Source organism: Anthonomus grandis, chromosome 14 (assembly GCF_022605725.1).
Source record: "Anthonomus grandis grandis chromosome 14, icAntGran1.3, whole genome shotgun sequence".
NCBI lineage: Eukaryota > Metazoa > Arthropoda > Insecta > Coleoptera > Curculionidae > Anthonomus > Anthonomus grandis.
Window position 1 is genome coordinate 22,704,796 of NC_065559.1, and position 19,984 is coordinate 22,724,779.

The 19,984-nt window shown below is 37.1% G+C and overlaps 1 protein-coding gene across 1 annotated transcript in view; it reads right to left on the reverse strand.

Moving 5' to 3' along the window:
• The window catches only part of LOC126744359 (membralin), a 430,191-nt gene that overhangs the window by 216,700 nt on the left and 193,507 nt on the right, over positions 1–19,984 (reverse strand). The window contains exon 8 of the mRNA XM_050451737.1: positions 2,911–3,043. Coding sequence (XP_050307694.1) covers positions 2,911–3,043 — 133 coding nt within the window. The remainder of the gene's footprint in view (positions 1–2,910; positions 3,044–19,984) is intronic.

Below are 19,984 nucleotides of genomic sequence, written 5' to 3' on the forward strand. Positions count from 1 at the left end.
AGGGCAATGAGCAGGCCGACGGACTGGCAAGACAAGATTCCATTAGCCCCTTCGTATGCCCCGAACCTTGTCTCGGTCTTAGCAAAAAACAAATCTCCCAGGCAGTTGAAGATTGGGCCTGGGAAAAAACGAGGAAGACTTGAAGAAGGACAGAAGGATGTAGACAGGGCAAGGAAAGAGTATCAAAGACTTGGTGGGAATCCTAAATGGGCACAACAGTCTAAACAGGCATCTACACTTTCTTGGTATAAGAGAAAGCCCACTCTGTCCGAATTGCGGTACAGGGGAGGAAACTTCATACCGCATAGAGTGGAGGCGTAGTTGCAGAGCTCTAACTCCCCCACCCTTACTACTACTACTAAAGGATGTATTTTTTTAGAGGCGGAGAACTTTCAATTGAAATTAAACACAAAATATTTTATTGATATGAACGAATTTGCTTTTATATTAAAGAATTTTTTTTGGCATTAATATTTAAAAATGATTTCGGGCATGTGACCCCCACGGCTGACGCGTACATGGCGTAATCTAGAGGTCCAATTTTCACACACTCTTTCCAGTACTGCAAGCTGTATTTCGGCAATCACGCGTCGTATGTTGGCTTCCAAGTGCTCAAGTGTTTCGGGTTTATCAGCGTAGACATGCGACTTAACATAGCCCGAAAGAAAATAATCTAATGGCGTCAAGTCGCACGAACGAGCTGGCCAGTTTACAGGTCCATTCCTTGAAATTATGCGTTGCTCAAATGTCCCTTGCAGTAAATTAATGGTTTGGCGCGCTGTATGGCACGTGGCACCGTCCTGCTGAAACCACATTTCTGCAACGCCTGCAACGGCTTCCAATTGAGGCACAAAAAAGTTGGTTATCATGTTTATGTATCGCTCACCATTTACTGTAACGTTCTGCCCATCAGCATTTCTGAAGACATAAGGACCAATGATTCCACCGGCTCATAAAGCGCACCAAACGGTTAGTTTTTTTGGATGTAACGGTTTTTGGCCAATAGCTCGTGGATTCTCATCCACGGAGTTCATCCACAGATTCTCATCCCAGGAGTTTTCAACTCCTGGACAAGTTGAATTTTATATGCTCGCAATCCGAGATCTTTGCGCAAAATTTTCCATAAAGTGGATGGATCATTATCAACACTATGCTGCACAGCAGCTATCGCTTGTTGCGTGCGCACTGTACGGCGTCTTACGGGATGCGTATTGTCGACTAGAGTAAAAGTATTGCGAAAACGATCAACACTTTCTCGAATTAATCTCTCTGAAGGACGATTATGAGCACCATAAAACTCACGTAATGCCCGATGTGTTTTTCGAATAGAACCATGTCTTTTAAAATAAATTTGAACAATTTGGAAACGTTGCTCCGGCGTGAGTCTGTTCATGATGAATTGCCAAACCAAACTAATCTAAAAATAACCCAGAACTGTCAGGTCGGCTGTCATAAAAAACAGTGTTGCCAAATGAAGGTTCTCCGCTTCTAAAAAAAAACACCCTTTACTACTACTAGCCCTCAATGGCAAACGATCGCCCTCAATGGCAAACGATAGCTCTCAATACCAAATGTTAGCCCTCAATGGCAGATGTAAGCCAACCATGGCAAAAAAGAATCCTTTAACGGCAAATCGTTAGTTCGTTGATGGCACAATGGTTCCATCAATTCTAAGAGGTATAACTAAAGTATACTTTTGTTTTTATCAGTTATGACTAATAAATTACAAAGGGATGCAAGGGACGACCGTCATTGCAAGATGGCCGTATGGACGTCATCATAATATTGCCGCCGTAACATGATGCTCAAGAACGCTAACGCATGTCACAAAAAAGGGTGTTTGGAATTCATCATGAACTATGTAGTTTAGCGTTTTGCTATTTTACAAGTACAGTTAAAACATTATAATTATTCGAGTTATAACACCAGACGACTGGTGTCCCTAATTATATTTTCGTAATATAACATTATTTGTAAGAGGTGCTAGATGTCTATAGCTGTGTAGGATACAGTGATATTTTCTTCTATAGTTCGTTTTACTAGTTAAAAGGTAGGAGGCATTGATACTGTAACGATATTATAAACACCGAGAAATCAGCTGATTCTCCGTCATTCTGAATGATTTAAGTCGCACACCGCACGACATCTCGAGGTTAACGAGAAGCTTCCGGAACAGCGCTCTGCCGAGTATATGAGCGGTCGTATCGCCGATAGCAGTCAGTTCAGTCAAGTAACGATCGGAATATTGGCACGAAATTTGAATAGTTAATACATGTTATTATCAAACATAGATTGATATAATATATATTATGTTAATAATGAGTGTTTTTTCTTAACTTGTGTTGGCAAAACTTTATCATAATTTGTATATAACTTATAGAAATAGTTCCGATAGTATTGTGATTTTTTTTCATGAACAAGAACTTTGCAACGCCACTAGCCATATTGAAAATTAATGAAGAAATAATATTTTAAAAAAGTAATATTTTACATCATTAAAATAAAAAAATGTCAATTCCTCACTATGTTACTATCATCTAAGCGATTTAAAAAAAAATCTTTTTTATGCAGCGTGTTACCGAATAAGATGCTGATCCTTAAGGGTGTTAATCCTTAGGTTAATCATATTTGTTATCACAGTCCCAAGTAACCTTGCACTTTAAACGCGAGGATAAAAGAATTCAAGACAAATGCGATTATAAGAGACCTATGACTATAATGAGGCTTACAATGTTATATGAGATATATATATGGTTGAATATTTCTTAAATTTTACAGGAATAGATGTTATTTAAACATCTATATCTATAGATAAATTCTAACTGTACCATGTTATAAGTAACCCCTTTGTAACGTAATATAAAGACCATATTTAAAAGAATAATGAGATAAGCATAAATATGTACTTACTTTAACCAATGTCTTTTCGTTATGGGAGTATGGCAGCAAATCGCGTCGTACTGGTCTGCAAGCCAAACGATGAGGATAACATAGAAGGCTGTTGTGGTGTCATTAAAGAATTCCGACATTATCGCTTCAATTCCTGAAATAAATAAATAAATAAATAAACAAGTTGTTCTGTAGCATAAAGTCACATTAGAAAAACGAAGGTTTACCATAAACTGAACATTTACCAACCCCAACATACCCAAGAAATACATTATTATAATTTTATATTATCTATTGTAGCGTTTTTATTTTTGGGGGTTGCTTACTAAAATAACAAGTTTTTTATTCTCAATATTTATTTAATCTTTCAGCATAAAATAAATAACAAAACAAATTGTAGCCTAATAATACAAATCTATAAATCCTTCCATAGGCTTACTTGTTGCCAGCATACAGCACAATAAAGCTGAAGCGGTTTTTATTATTACCACTCTTGTCACGAGATGGCACTAGATCGCCAGGCAGTGAACGATCATGCTTCGTATCTTCTTTTTTGCATTTAGTGGGCTAACCCATAGTGACTAAGATTTGTTACCGTATTTTTCCTAATATTTACCTTCTACTTAGGAACAAAATCCTTTGGTAGTGTGTTATTTTGGTTATGTTTGGCATCATTATTAATGATAAATGGGGATTATTTTCTAAAATTGTAACCGAGGAGGTTCGATTATCGACCAACTTGGTTCTTTTTCTGAATGACTGTGATCAGTGAAACACCTTCCTAGAATGCCGAAAGATCTTAAGGTAATACCTTTTTATTGTCGATTTTCTGTGGAAACTATACTTAGGTTCCACGTGTTTTCATTAGGGTCCCTACGATTCCGTACTATTCTATACCATTACCTGCCATGTGCATGCCACATGTGGTCTTAGTCATTGCAGTATGTTCTAGCCTGGGTGTGAAATCCTCTTAGGAGTACTGTAAGTAACTTTTACACTAGTCTCCAGTGGCAGTAAGAGCACTTGTCATTTATGTGTTTCATTATTTAAAATAAAACCTGTAAATAACCTCTCTGAAAGAGATTTAATATCTTTATTTTTTTATAAACGAATATATAACTTTAGTCAAAGGTAGACATTCAGCAGTATTAAAAAAAATTTTCAAAGCTTCGATAACTAAAGCTAGATTCTTTCTAGGAGTATATAGTATATATTTAAGAGAGTTCTAGTATATATTTAAACTGGGATCGTCAAGGCATGTCTGGAGCTATCCCTGCACATGACAACATGCGAACCGTCCATAGCATAGTGCTGAGGAGGAGAAGAGCTCCTCTCATACAAGAAGCCACAACTCCACTTCAGTTCTCAACCCCTAAAGGCCAACAAAGGGTGCAGAAAGCTCAGCTAGCACTCACCCAATGATTGGGTACAAGCAACAGTTACAAGTTCAGTTCTGCAGGAAGTAACCAGAGAAAACGTGACGGCACAGAGAGTCGCTAATCAATACCGATTTAATATTTTTAGGAATAACCTGAACGCGGAAATCCATATTAATTCCATCAATCGAGGAAATAAGTAATGAGCAAACCTTAAATGACCTACAGGATAACATAGAAAATTATTGACAGCCTACAGATGCTTCGGGAGAATGAAAACGTTCAAGAACAAGCAATAGTTGAAAGCGGCAACCTGACGTGCTTATCGGCAACAATGAAAAACTTCGTTGCAAAGTTCTCACATAATTTAAAAGAACAATGCCAACGTTTGACAGAATATATCGACGAACGACAAAATGCACCTTAGAAACGTCTAATATAATTAGACGACTATATAACTGGAAGGCACCAGGTCCCGATCAAAAAAATCCTAAATTGCGAACATCGCAATACAGTAATATCAATCTGCTCGGATAGCAGGGCTGCCATTAGGTTATTACTGCCAAGAAAGTGAGCTCCAAGCTCCTACTGAAGTGCATAAAGGTTCTGGAGGAGTTGCTGAAGGTGGACTGCAAGGTTCAACTTGTCTTGGTTCCTATGCTCAAAACATAAAAGCAAGATTTTGTAACGAAGTTACTAAATTTTCTGTAATTCTTTTATTTATCTTATATTATCCTTAATTATTAAGTTAATATCGCGTTAAATACCTCAGCACCGTTCGTGTCCGTACCACCACTACTGTTACCGCGTTTACTAACTACCGCGCATGTCCGTGCTCTATATAACGCGATGCACTGACCGGCAGTCCGTTGAGTCCGCTCAGTCCGTTGGTTGAGTAGCAGTTCGCTGAGAACAGTCCGACCGAGAAGACCGACCAGCAGTAACCGACCGAGGTAAACCCCACAGTACCGAACATCGCTTCTCCGCCGCCAGCTCCTTCACTCCGCCGCTGTTGTCAGCATGTAAGTATAATAGGTAAGAAGGTAGGCAAATTCCTATTCCTAGTGCCTAGGATGCAACCCTGTGTGTTGCGTGCCGGACCGTTACAGAGTAACACTGTGTATTGGACATTATCCTAGTGTCCGCAGGATACACGGGGTTGCGTGCCGGACCGTTACGGGGTAACACTGTGTATTCCTTAATATAATAAAGTGCAGAGGGCTACGTGTTGGACCGTTACGAGGAATCACCCTGCATTGGACATTATTCCATTATTCCTAGTGTCCACAGGATACACGGGGTTGTGTGCCAGACCGTTACGGGGTAACACTGTGTGTTCCTTAAAAAGTGCTAGGGGGCTACATGTCGGACCCCTTACGAGATAGCACCCTGCATTGGATATTATCCCATTATCCCAACCTGACAACATTGCTATCTTTTACCTACATAATTAAGACCGCGTCTACCGACATTTTAAACAGAGTTGGCCAATGTTACGAGCGACCGCATTTATTTTCCATATTAGACCGCTTAAATATCCTGTCTTACAGACTTACCGCTTACCATTCCGATTAATACTGACCGTTTCATGTTTTATTTTCTCTGGGCTGTATCTGATCCGTTTATTCACTGCCATAAATTACCGTACCGCTTTTACATTTTGCTTACCGACATGGGTTCTCTTCATTGCACCCCTCCTCTTCCCACACCGCACCGTATTGAATTTGGCCGTATGTAAGGCTTATTGAGAAGTTTGCTAACAGAGATGACATGTTAGCTTTTGGGATGAATAAATGTGATTTTGTTACAATGTTGCCTATAGTTTCACTTACACAGAAGACCTGGATTACTTTCTCCACTGTCTAAAGGCTACCCGATAGGCCGTGGTCCCTCATCCACATTAAACTTAATGGTGGCGCCCGAGATAAATTAGTAAGCGCCAGTAATACCATTACAATTTTCTTGCCTAGACTACGATCTGCCAAGCGGTCGGTAGACCCTGAACCTATAATCGGTACAGCCAAATGTGTAGCCGTTGTGTCAAACAAAGGTCTGCTGGACAAGTGCATGGACGAGTCCTGGAGATCCACAGAAGCACCTGGCATAAGACAGGTTAACGCACACATAGATGGGTTCTCTGCCTATCTCACCATACAACTCCCTTAAGAGTCGGAAAATTCGGCTAGTGACAGGGTTTTTTTCATCGAACACTGGCATTTAAGACATCATCTTCACACCATAGGTATTGCGAACAACTACATAGCAGTTTTGAGGATGAAACTATAGACCACGTCAGACCACATCGGAGAGTGCCCAGAACTCACGCGCTCTAGGGTCAAATATCTGGGTTAAAACAATACAACTTACCCAGCGACATTGAGTTTTTCAAACCAGAGTGCCCCATTGGTTTCCAAGGCTATTTGCCTCTGGTAACCCTCGGTGGGGCACGACGGGTCCATTAGAGACGTACCTATATGCATAATAGCCCCTTTGGCTACCACTATCTTATAATTAAATTCACCATAATACTCAAAATCCATCAAAATATCTCTGAAGATATTTACCTTATAGTGTTTATTATTTGATCAATGTATGTTAAGAAAATTTTTAGAAAAATGAAACGTAAAAGAAATAAAATCATACCACATTTTTTGCTTGCATACCACAAATTTGGTACTATTTAAGTGCGCTTGACCTTTAAATTGGAATTCAGAATGCTATCAAGAGCCACAAACAAAAATGGTATTCTCACATGGACCATTTTAAATAGCCAAACCGACTATTGTTGATATTTTCTGTATTGTTTTCTGTTTGTCTTTAGCGAACGTATTAATCGATTTTTTTTCTATTTTCTGACCTATTATACCATTAAAGTAATAATTAATCTGCATCGAGATACCGGATCGGCATACCCCACGGGAATATGCTGAAATGCATTACATTTATGGATTGTGCGGTGGGAACGCTCGCCTTGCTGCAAGAGAGTATCGTTTTCGTTATCCGGATCGTGAATGCTTTCCCGATCACAGAGTGTTCATACGAGTACATAACTCATATTTGCGGGGAGAAATACCTGGTGATGTACAACAAATAGGCAGACCGCGGTTGGATGATGAAGAGGTGCTTGCCTTGATAGAGGCGGACCCTTCTACAAGTATTCGTAGAATTTCTAGAGCTACTGGATTAGCTATAGCTACGATACATCGCATGTTGCGGAGGAACAACCAGCATCCATACCACGTGCAACGTGTTCAAGCCCTCTCACCCCGTGACTACGCGCCTAGAGTAGCATTTTGCAGAGAAATGCTTCGACGCTGCAAGACCCGGAATTTTTTTACTGCATTTTGTGGTCCGATGAGTCTTCATTTCAAAGACTTGGTATATTTAATATTCACAATCTTCACTATTGGGCTGTAGAAAATCCGAGAATAATAAGGCAAGATCGCTTCCAGTACCAATTTGGTGTAAATTTGTGGGCAGGAATTCTCGGTGGTAGGCTGATTGGCCCTTTCGAGTTACCGGTCAGATTAAATGGAGAGAGCTACCTAGATTTTTTAGAACACCAACTTTATGACCTTTTGGAAGATGTGCCTCTGGAATTACGGGCAAGAATGTAGCTGCAACACGACGGAGCGCCAGCGCATAGTGCACGAATAATCAGAGACTATCTAAATGGTGCTTACCCAGATCGTTGGATAGGCAGGGGAGGAGTGGTATCGTGGCCGCCGCGCTCACCTGAGTTTAATCTTCTTGACTATTTTTTATGGGGATACTTTAAAGAACTTGTATACCAAACGGAAAATAATACTGAAAATCAGATTCGTCAAAACCTGCGAGATGCAGCAACAAGTTTACGAAACAATGCTCGAAAATTTAGAAACTTAAAAAGAAATTTTATAAGACGATGTCGTTTGTGTATAAGAGCCGGCTGGCGTTTATTTTAGCTTTTATTTCTTTTACGTTCCATTTTTCTAAAAATTTACTTAACTTATATTAAACAGATAAAGACCTTTAAGTTAAACGTTTCTATTGAAAGGGTATAAGTTGTAAGAATTTTTAAAACATTGGTTTAAATTCTTGCAGCGCCTTTCTGTACTGTGCTGCCTCATTAAAACGGTAAAATTTGTTTTTAAAGAAACCACAAAAAAATTAAACATGATTTTCTGCAGCGATAATACAATTTTTTTTATGATATACTTTTATTAAAAACACTTGACATTTTTTAAATAAAATACTAAAAAAATATATTTAAAAAATAAATCCCTAGACAATTAAATCCCTAATTATACTAAATAATTTATCCCTAAAAAATTATATTTTTTTAATAAAATAATTTTTTAAGCCAGAAGTAAATTATAGTAAAAAAGTGAAAAACAGCTATAACTTCTAAACCATCAAAAATCGGATAACAACATAGGGGGTTATTGTGATTCCAAATAGCCTCCCCTACCCCCCCTTTCAGTTTGGACCATGACTTTTGAAACACCCTGTGTATAAAAGGAACAAAATTGGCCCAACATGTGATCCCTGAGGCACTCGAATTTGCCTTGAAGTTGTTCCCCTTAGCTTGACTTGTTGAGTACGACTATTCAAATATGAATCGATGCACTTCAGATATGATCCATGTACTCCCAATGCTTCAAGTTTCTTTATCAACAGACCATGGCATACACTATCGAATGCTTTTTGTAAATCGGTGTGAACAACATCAATCTGATAGCCTTTTTCGATATTTTCACGTAAAAAATCCTGAAAATCCGCTAGGTTTGTCGCCGTTGATCTACTTTTGTAAAAGCCATGTTTTATTGTTTATATTTCATCAGTCAAAATTGATTCAAATATTTTGGAGAAAACTGAAAGCAAAGAAACACCCTTATAATTTCCAATCTCAGTTTTGCGTCCACTTTTAAAAATAGGGAATAGAACTGAGAGCTTCCAATACGTGGGACATGAAAATATATCAAATGACCTCTGAAAAATTAACCGAAGAGGCTCAACCAACAGAGATAAACATTTTTTGATAAACACTGGTGAGATACCATCAGATATCTCACCTGATCCTTTATAGGCATCCAATGAGTTAAGTTTGTCCAGTATTTCTTCATTGATAAAAATATGATGTGAAAGAACAGACACCAGATTTTCTGGAACAGATGTAATGCATTTGTTAGAAAAATCCGAATAGCAGGATTCAAAATGGTCAGCAAAAGCCTCAGATACTTCCTCGGGAGTCTCCATAGTCATCCCCTTGTATTCCATAGATTTTAGTATTCCTTTATCTTTACGCAGATTGTTAACATAGGCCCAAAAATACTTCATATTATCTGGTATCATTTGTTCTGTATTAGTGACAAAGAGAAGGTAACACAAATCCATAAGGTACTTTATTTTTAATCTAACCGCAGAATAATTATCGTAGTCCCCTTGTAGACCTGACCTTTTATATTTTCTCTGAAGCCTGTTCTTATAAGCAATTTTGTTTTTCAGTTCTTGACTGTACCATAATGGATACTTTTCGTGCTCAATAGTCTTGCGGGGCACAAACTTATTAACAACAAATATTATATGCTTATAAAATTCAACCACCATTTCATCAACAGTATTACGATGAAACACTTGATCCCAATCGACTGAAGCAAAATATTGAGTAACTTCCTGATAATTCGCACGCTCAAATAAATGGACTTTGGTCTTAGCTCTATTTTACATGTGGGAATATTTCCCATGATGAACCTGCATTTCCAAAGCTGGATGATAGCAATCAAGCCTACACAATGGTTGATCGACAAGAGATTCCTTGATGTTGTGGGGCGTGTCTGTAAAGATCAGATCCAAAAGTTTACCCATATGGTTCTTAATAACGTTGACCTGAATCATTTCCAAATATAAAGTTGTATTTAAGAGCAGCTCATCCTCTGCAGAGTTAAACTTCTTCGGAACCATATCTTCATGGTCAATTTCCCATGGTATATTGGGTAAATTGAAGTCTCCAAATATAATGATATTTGCATTTCGATTGTTTCGCCAAACTTTTTCGGCAGTCGCACAAAAGATCTTATAGCCATCAAAACCAGACTGAGGTGGAAAGTAGACGACACCAACTAGTAAATTACCATTATTAAGCATTCTTCTTACCAAACTCTCTATTTTTATTCATGCGAAACATACAAATAAATATAACCTCCGACGCCTATGAAAATCGAACATCGGGGAAGGAAGGAAGGTGGGGGGTCGCGATAGCAACTGGTTGCCACTGTAGCTGCCCTCCCTATGCCATCTGTTGCTGACTCGCTCTTACTTGTTGCAACTGGGCGCGTTGAACATTCCATTCGCCTCTTCACCTCCTCCCCCCCTCCCCCCGCACTGTCGATCCACCGGTCGCTCGTCCCTTATATCCTTTTTCGTCGGCCTGTTGATAGCGCCAGCTTTCTTTCCGATATATATGACATACTTACGTGAAGTATCGACAAAGATGCACACAGAGAAAAATATACGGGACCGAAAGTATCACGTGATAATAGAACATCGGACAGACCTTATGAAGAAGTGATAAAGGGAATTATATTTACATAATAGGTATGTGCCGAAGGGTCCCGAAGACTTATTTGAAGATGGGTCAATTGAAAGCCTGATTTGTGAGTGAAGGTTTTCGCATTTTTTTGTTTAAGTCTTAGTAAAGCATTTATAAAAATACGTACTTGTTTGTACCTTTTAGTTTTTTTTTTTACTTTTATAAAGTTGAGGGATAACGAACAAAACCTCGGCTTTAATTTTGTGTTATATACGATTATGGATTTGAAGCTTCATTTATTTGAAAGATAATGTATGTATATTTTTCTTTTTTAATTTTTAAGTTTCTAAATCAGAAAAAAATAAAAATAATTCTTCTAATAAATTAAATGTTTAAAATATTGTCCGTTATTATCCAACCAATGGTATAGCATGATAGCTCTCACTTTCACATTTTGATGACCAAAAATCGCAGATAATATACTTAATAAATAATACTCCAAAAGAAAAACGCATAAATCGGGCGATCTAGCGAACCAGTATCTGGAAATAAACTCTCTGCCGGAATGGTAGAACATAATAAGAAGGTGTTCCGTATTGTTGAAAATTCACTTTGGTCTTATCAAGTAGAGAATTTCCGTCCATAGTTAATCTTCGAGAGACTATAACACTTGAACTCTATAATATAAATATATAATAAAATATGATTAAGTAAAATTAAAAACTGTAAACTTAGGTAATACACAATATTAAAATGAGCTAACATAGTAATCGAGCAAGCATATGGGTGACTTTAGTCTATATAATGCTGCGAGGCCTAATGGAATTATACCCATAATGTTGCAGGTAGTTCTCAAAACTGCACTCTCTTACGTAAAGAGGGTTCTTGAGTATGAGGGTATGTTCTAGTAGCATTGAGGGCATCAGATGTGGTTTTTATCCTAAAACCGCCAACCAAAGTTTTTTAGGACAATAAGCCTGACTTAATTTCTAATAATGTCTGAGAGGCTTATAGATAGGTAGATAACAGAGGAGATTCTAACAGAATCGCCATTCAATAGAAGTCAGCATGCCTACATAAAAAGAAAGTTGACGGAAACCACACTTCACTCTTTAGTGAGCAAAGCTGAAAAAGCTATAGAGAACAAAGAAATGGCACCTGCTCATTTCTTTGACGTAGAAGGAGCATTTAATCAGACGAAAACAGATACCATCTGTCACGCCCTTCTGACCACGGGTACTCCAGCTCACTTGGTCAGGTGAATCAAAACGGTAGATCGGAAAAATCAATACTACACTAGGAGATTGTCGTGTCGCGACCAGGGTGAAAGGTGGCTGCTTACAAGGTAGTTACCTTTTGCCACACCTCTAATGTCTGGTAATGGAAAGTCTCCTCAGGAAGCTAGAACTTGAAGTCTCTCTATAACTTAAATAGAGTCTGTGAGCGCATATAAGCCTCGTGCAGGGTGGTGGAACAGTGGTGTCAGTAGACAGGGCTGTCAGTCAACCTAGAGAAGACCGAGCTCATTCTCTTTACTAAGAGGCGGAATTTGACAGACTTGAAACCTTCCACTATGTATCGGACTCGTCTAAGATTATGGCAGCAGGTCAAATACTTGGGAGTTAAGAGGCGGAATTTGACAGACTTGAAACCTCCCACTATGTATCAGACTTGTCTAAGATTATGGCAGCAGGTCAAATACTTGGGAGTTACTGTAGACAACAAACTCCCGTTTAAAACACACGTAGAACCGGTAGTAAATAAGGCAACGGTGCTAATACTGCAGTTATGGGAAACAATAGGTACAAGATGGGGTCTAACACCGCATGTTCTCCAGCGGCTTTACACTGTAGTCATACGACCAAGGGTCTCATACAGATCCGTGACCAACGGCATTAAAGGTCACCAACATCCAAAAACTGGGTAGACTGCAAAGACTGGTCTATTTGGGACTAAGTGGAGGCATGAGAACAACACCTGCGACACCTCTAAATATTCTTCTTGGACTAACAGAACTCTAAGTCTGGACTAAAAGAGAGGCTATGGCGGCACATAAGAGAATGAAGGATATAGGAGAATGGCGCAATGTTTACTTAGGACAAGGCCATGTGATGATCGTTCTCATGATGTGTATGAACATATCAATTATGACATTCAGATGTACTACAGCGACTGGCAGACTAAGGCTTTCGGGTGGAAATTTCGATAAAGGAAGAATGGTGATGAAATGAAGGAGCTAAACGCTTTCCAGGGTTTAGCCTCCTTTACTAATTCTATATCATGAAAGGAAAGAAATTTCAGTTGTTGTTTACTTTTTTTTGCTTCTAGCTACATAAAAACAATAAACCAATGTTTTTCCATTGTTATCTCAATAGATGATGAAATTATTATTTAGTTTCACTTTACCTTACTTCGAGATAGGTAATAATTTTTTTAAATTTTAACAATGAATGTTGATGTATTGGATAGAAGGAGGATACGTAGGGTATACCTCAATGAATTTCAAGTTGCTAGAGCAGTGACATTGATCGAAGCCATACCTCGAACCATAATAACGAATATTAAGTTGATGATGGTTTCTGGAAGACGAAACGTCTGATTTTAAATTTGAACAAATTAAATTGTATATAATTGCAGAGCGAGTCTCAATTTTAAAAAAATTCAAAAGACTTGTAGATAGCTCACCGAACTGGAGGCATTGGCAAATTGTTTCAAGTCCAAGCAGATTTTTTAGTTTTTCAAGAATCACTTGGAACCGTTGGAGGTACTTAAATGGAGTTTTCATTCAAAGAAAGGGTGATTCCTCAAAATCAATTTCATATATCAAGCATTTTTATGGGATTAGTATTTTTTTAGCTAGAACCATTTAAGCCTATCAGGATTTAACGCTCATCAGATTTGAGGTTTTTGATATAAAATTAGGAACCTTAAATATGTTCATTATTCTTGGACATTTTTGCATATAACTTCCGACCTATTTAAGATATTGCTGTAATTGCTTTAATATTTTATAGTGGATACTCTGATTAGTTCTGTGTGTAAAAAATATGATTGAACTTTTTGTCTCAAGTTCATTTTTTCCAGTACATTTTTTTGAGGATCACTTGGAAACTTTTGGAGGTACTTAAATTGAGTTTTCATTCAAAGCAAGGGTGATTCCTAAGGAATAATTTTATATACGAACCATTTTTTTGGGTTTTAGTCAAGGCGTCGTGTAGCCCAAATGCTTAATGTAAGTCATTCTGCGGTTTCCAGAGCTTGGAATAGCAGCCAAATTTACGGCATAGTAAGAAGAGCCCCTTATTCCAATCGACAAAGGGCAACAACCCAGAGATAAGATGATTTATTACGACTTTGGGCAAACGCAAAAATAACATCGTCAAACCAAAAAAAAATCTAAAATCGCTTCTAAAAAACTTGGAATGGCAAGATCGCAAACAAAAACTATATATATATTTATTTAAATATATATATATATATATGTAATTTTCGTCCAATTTCTATATTATCTACCCTCTCCAAGATAGTTGAAAAACTTGCAAAAATCAGAATTTTATCTTTTTTGCAACATAATTGCATTTTATTTGCAAATCAGTTTGGATTTCAAACGGGAAAAGGGACTCATGACGCTGTTTTCGGCTTTTTGGAGAGTGTAGTTTAAGTTTAATTTTTAGTTTAGTTAGTTTTTTTAGTGTAGTTTTTTTTTTTTTTTTTTTTGTTTAGTGATTGTATAGCCTTGACGATTTTTTTAATGAAATTTATCAAAAAGATGCTTTTTTTTCTCAATCTGTTTTGTTATGATTAATTTTGGTAATGTGTGTAAATTTTATGGTAAAGTGTTTTAGAAGTTATGTTTGTTTGAAATTTAAAGTGAATTTGGAATTTTTTAGTTTTTAGGATGCTTGTACACAAGATTTTGTTGTCTTACGTAATATAGCACATTTTCTTTCTTTCTTTCTTTCTATATTGCCGAGCTCGATTACCGAGTAAAAAATTTAAAAAATTATTACATTATAAAAGATAAATCTAAACTAAAGATAAAGCTACAGTCTTTGGTGAGTTTTATTATGGCTAAACAATCCTATGCGAGATTTGCAAATCCGGCCACAAACATCACACGGAAATTCCTGCAGAGCCGGTCTTTGGGTTCTTCTAGTCGGTTGAGGAGCAACGGTCGTCGCTCTTCTCTATTGGGCACGATTGTTGACTATCTCTTCCCAGTTGTTTTCAATTCCCAATAGCTTTAAATCATCGTGGACGACATCTTTGAAGCGTTTGTATTGGCCTCCCGACCTCCTTGCACCTTCTGTTACTTCTCCATACAAAAGAGATTTTGGTAAGCGCCGTTCGTCCATTCTGTATACATGATCCAGCCATCTCACCCTTGGTACCATAGTGTCAATATTTATACAGTTTGATCTTTGCAGAACCTCATTATTAGAAACTTTATGAAACCATTTGACTCTCATCATTTGTCGCAGTTGCCGTTGCTGAAATTGTTCAAGAGCCTTTATATGCCGTCTGTATGGGATCCATGATTCGCAGCCATATAATAGCGTTGATACAATTATTGCTCTATATACTGCCGTTTTCGTTTTAAGACTCAGATTATGATTGTAAAACACTCGATCCTTAAGACTCCAATACTCTTTTGATGCAGAGCTAATTCTGTTTGCTATTTCGTCGTCTATGTTTAGTTTTGTACTAAATACGCTACCTAGGTAGTTAAAGCATTCAACTTGCTCCAAAGTCTCGCCATTGACCTGTATGAGCTGAGGATTATCTAATGCAGGAGTTATAAGAAGCTTGGTTTTTGACGTGTTTAGTTTTAGACCTAATGCTTGGTATGCCCAGGCATAAGAAGCAAGAATTTCCTGAAGGGTTTCTGCTATGTACGCAATCAGCGCACATTCATCCGCATATTGAAGATCCGTGATAAAACGCACTCTTGTTCTATCTCTAAGACGTTTTAAATTGAAAAGTCCTCCATCATACCTATATCTGATTCCAATCCCTCTAGCAGTTAGATTTCTGTCAACAATGATCGATAGCGCCGCAAGGAAAACATTGAACAAAATAGGAGCCAGGACGCAGCCCTGCCTAACTCCCGTCTCAGTGGAGAACGGTTCGGAAAGCTCACCGTTTACTAGCACTTGTGCTTGATTACTTGTAAGTAAATTTTCGACCACTGAGACGAATTTATTTGGGATTCCGAAACGTTTTAAAGTGCATCAGATATGATATTGACATAACATCATATCAAGGGATAACCGTAGAAAAATAAAAACTTATTAAGAAATCAATAGTAATTATAAAATATTTAGTTTCCATAAAAATACTTTTTATTAGATAGGTACCTTCAATCTAATGAAGTACATTAAAAAAAACCTAAAAAGAGTTCAGAAACCGTAATATTGTTAATAATTTGAAGCAAAATCTATAATTGATAAATATTTATCATGTAAATATTTTTTGACGACGTCACTGGTAAAGATTCCTTATGTCGGTAGAATTCAATCACGCGGCGTTGCAATGTTGTTGCCTTTTTCTCTAATATAAGGACGTTATCTGCATTCATTTAACAATATTCAAACGACTTCTTTATAGAATATCTTATCATATTTTATTTTATGAAGTGTTTTTTTGCCATTTCTACATAAGCATTTGTCATCATTACATCAGAGATGTTGCAAACAAACAAACTGCCTATAGTTCCACGGCAATGCTAATTCAAGCCTTTCAATGTTCTAATAGTGGTAAACTAATAAATTCTACCTAACACTTCATTTACAATGTCGGTATTCCCCTTTATAATAAAATAACCGTCCTAAAATCATTATGCACAGTTTTCCGGGGGTGGATTATATAAAGGGAGCTTGTCCAGATCCCCCGCCCAGACAAGGAAAATTAGTGTTTATTTACCCGGCAGCTCGTGAAGGGAAGTAACTGTCGAAACATTCACCCGGCCTGGCGTTTTTCGCATACATTAACCCGAGCTCAACATCACATTGTTATTCGTACTGTATACAGATTAATTTTAATTATTAGGCAAAGACGGACCATGAATAATTTGTTTGCGTACACAGAAATTTGTCTCGTCTCGTCGTTGGCGTCGTTGGATGCCAGCTTGACGGCATTTAATGAACGCACGAGCTCTCCTTCTTATATTAAAATAAATGGCGGGTAGACGCCATTCTTCTGTGAAGGCGGCAGTTTAAATTTAAATGTTTCCCACTTTTTTTATATAATTTCTACTAACACCCCAGATTTTTGCCTGGTGACACTAATGATGGCCTGAATAAGTGAATGACTCAAATAAGGCCGGTATGATCCTACAATAGTCAAAGGTATCTCAATTTTAAAAAATATAAAAAAGTATTTAGAAAATGGAGTCAGAGAAGGAGAGTCATAAAAAAATTACACATTAAAACATTTACAAAATAAAAACTCAGCAACAGTATAAGGTTCTAACTCTACTAACAAAGCATTTTTTTAAATCTGCAGGCACTATCAATTTGCTTCATTGATAATGGATAGCGATTTTAATATTTAACGCATAAATACGACTATGCTTAAATTGATACTTAGTTTCTAAGACAATATACTGTAGTTATAAAGGGTGTTTCAATAACAACGCAAGATTTAAATTGCGCGCCATAATTGAAAGAAAAAAAGAAAATGTGCTATATTACATAAGAATAATCTTGTGTACAAGCATCCTACAAGCTAAAAAAAAACAAAACAAAAATACAATTTCAAAAATTGACAAATCAATGAACAAAATTAAACACAAGAAGACAAAACTTTTTGAACATACTTGAATTAAAGATAACTTAATAAAACAATCAATTACTAAATAAAGGTAAACTTGTTGACAAAACTAGGGACGAAAAAAGGAAAAAAAAAACTTTACAACATGTCCAAGGTTAAAACCTACCATTAAAAAAGTCATCCAGGTTATAATATGCCTTAGCCAATAAAAGCGTCTTTAATTCTCTTTTAAATTTCTTAACATCCGATATATGTCTAACACATAGAGGCACATGATTGTAAATTTTTTTACTTATGTAAATTAATGAGTTTTTGGTAAGGGAAGACGTAGGAATAGGGAGGGGAACATCATTTACACGACGAGTCAAATGTCCAGTGTCTGAGGGTAGTTTGGGAATTTTGTGAATAAGAAAGAGCAGCTGTTTCAAAGAAGAGTTAAAAAAGAGTTTTTTTAAGAAAAAAGAGGATTTTTTCAGAAATGAAGAGGGGTTTGCAAGAATCTCTTAACTTAGCAGAACACAGGTATCTAACTGCTTTTTTTTGAATAACAAAGACAATGTTAAGTAGCCCCTTATTGGTTAAACCCCAAAAAGGCAAGCCATACCGAATATGAGATTCAATAAGTGAAAAGTACACTGAACGTGCAACCACCCCTCCCAGCTCTTGTTTAGCCATTCTTACTGCAAAACATCCAGAAGATAATTTCCCAGCTAAATGTAAAATATGATCTTCAAACCGAAGGCGACCATCAATGGTAATTCCTAGGAACTTGCAGCACTCTTTATTCCGCAAGAGGGAATTTTCGTCAAACATCAGACCCTGAACATCGCACTTAAACCCCATAATAGACGTCTTTCTTACATTAAACACGAGCCTGTTGGAAGCACGCCACCCTGATAAAATCTGAAGGTCTTCAAGGATACAAGTCTTAATATAATTAGAATTTTTATGGCTCCATAATATGGTGGTATCATCAGCAAACTGAAGCACCTTGACCTGCAGTTTCAATGAACCCACATACAGTAAAAATAACAGTGGTCCCAACACTGAACCCTGGGGAACGCCGCATTTTAAAGATCTAGAAGCAGACAAACGCCCTGACACTGTAACCTTCTGAGTACCATTTGATAGATAGGACTCAAGCCATCACAACGCTACGCCCCTAAAACCATATTTATCGAGCTTAGATAACAGTTCCATGATTCACACAGTCAAATGCTTTGGATAGATCACAAAACACTGCCGCCGATGACTCTCTAGAATTCAAGGACACATAGACGCTCTCCAAAAAGCTAAAAACAGCATCACGAGTCCCTTTCCGGGCTTGAAATCCAAACTGATTTGCAGACAAAATGCCATTATGATGTAAAAAGGACAAAATTCTGCTTTTTGCAAGTTTTTCAACTATCTTAGAGAGGGTAGACAAAATAGAAATGGGACGGAAATTACAAGGCTGATCCAAATCTCCACCGTTATGAAGAGGGATAACCACTGCCTCTTTTAAACATGAAGGAAAAATGCCATTATGTAAAGAATTGTTTATGGCAGAAACTAAAGCATTTAAGGCTGAATCAGGTAAAAAGAGTAACAACCTCGAAGATATCCCAACAGCTCCAGATGATTTATGGTTTTTTAGGCGTTTGATTTCATTTTTTACTTCGGTAAGATCGACAGGATGAAAGAAAAATGAATGCTCAACCGACACTTGTTGAAGATAGTGTAAGGGATCAATGTTACTACGAATGCCCTTTAGCACAATATTAGGTATATCACAATAATAGTCGTTTAAAATGTCAGGTCTTAACTCCGGTTCATATACTTTTCTATGGCAATGTCTAAAATCATTAATAATCGACCAACACTCTCTTTGCCTATTTGATGACATATTTAAGCGATCCCTATAATAATTAGATTTTGCTGCTTTAATTGTCTTTCTGTACAGACTACGGTATTTCTGATGATATACAAGGATATTTTCATTTGTGGTATATTTGCACAATTTAGTCAAAAAACGGAGGTTTTTAGCTGAAATTCTAAGGCCTCTTGTTTTCGTTCATGTTTTTCGTTCGGCCCATGGTTTTCGTTTCTTAGTTTTAAGCCTCATTTTAGGAAAGCACTGATTGATCTTATCACACAGAACTTGAAAAAATAAAGTAAGTGGATCAGAAGCCGTTTCAAGTGCATTCCAATTTACCGAAGCTGTATCAGCAGAAAAAGCATTGAAATTTCTCCTGCTGAAAATTCTTCCCATATAATGAAATGAAGATAATACAGTATTATATGGCATTTTAGCAAGAATAGCTTCATGGTCGGAAATACCAGATGGGAGTACTGTGCATAAAACGTTATCAAAATTTGTACAGAAATAGTCAATTGTAGTTGCAGATGAAGAAGTTATTCGTGTGGGAGAAAGAACGTGCATTTTCAAGTCGTAAGA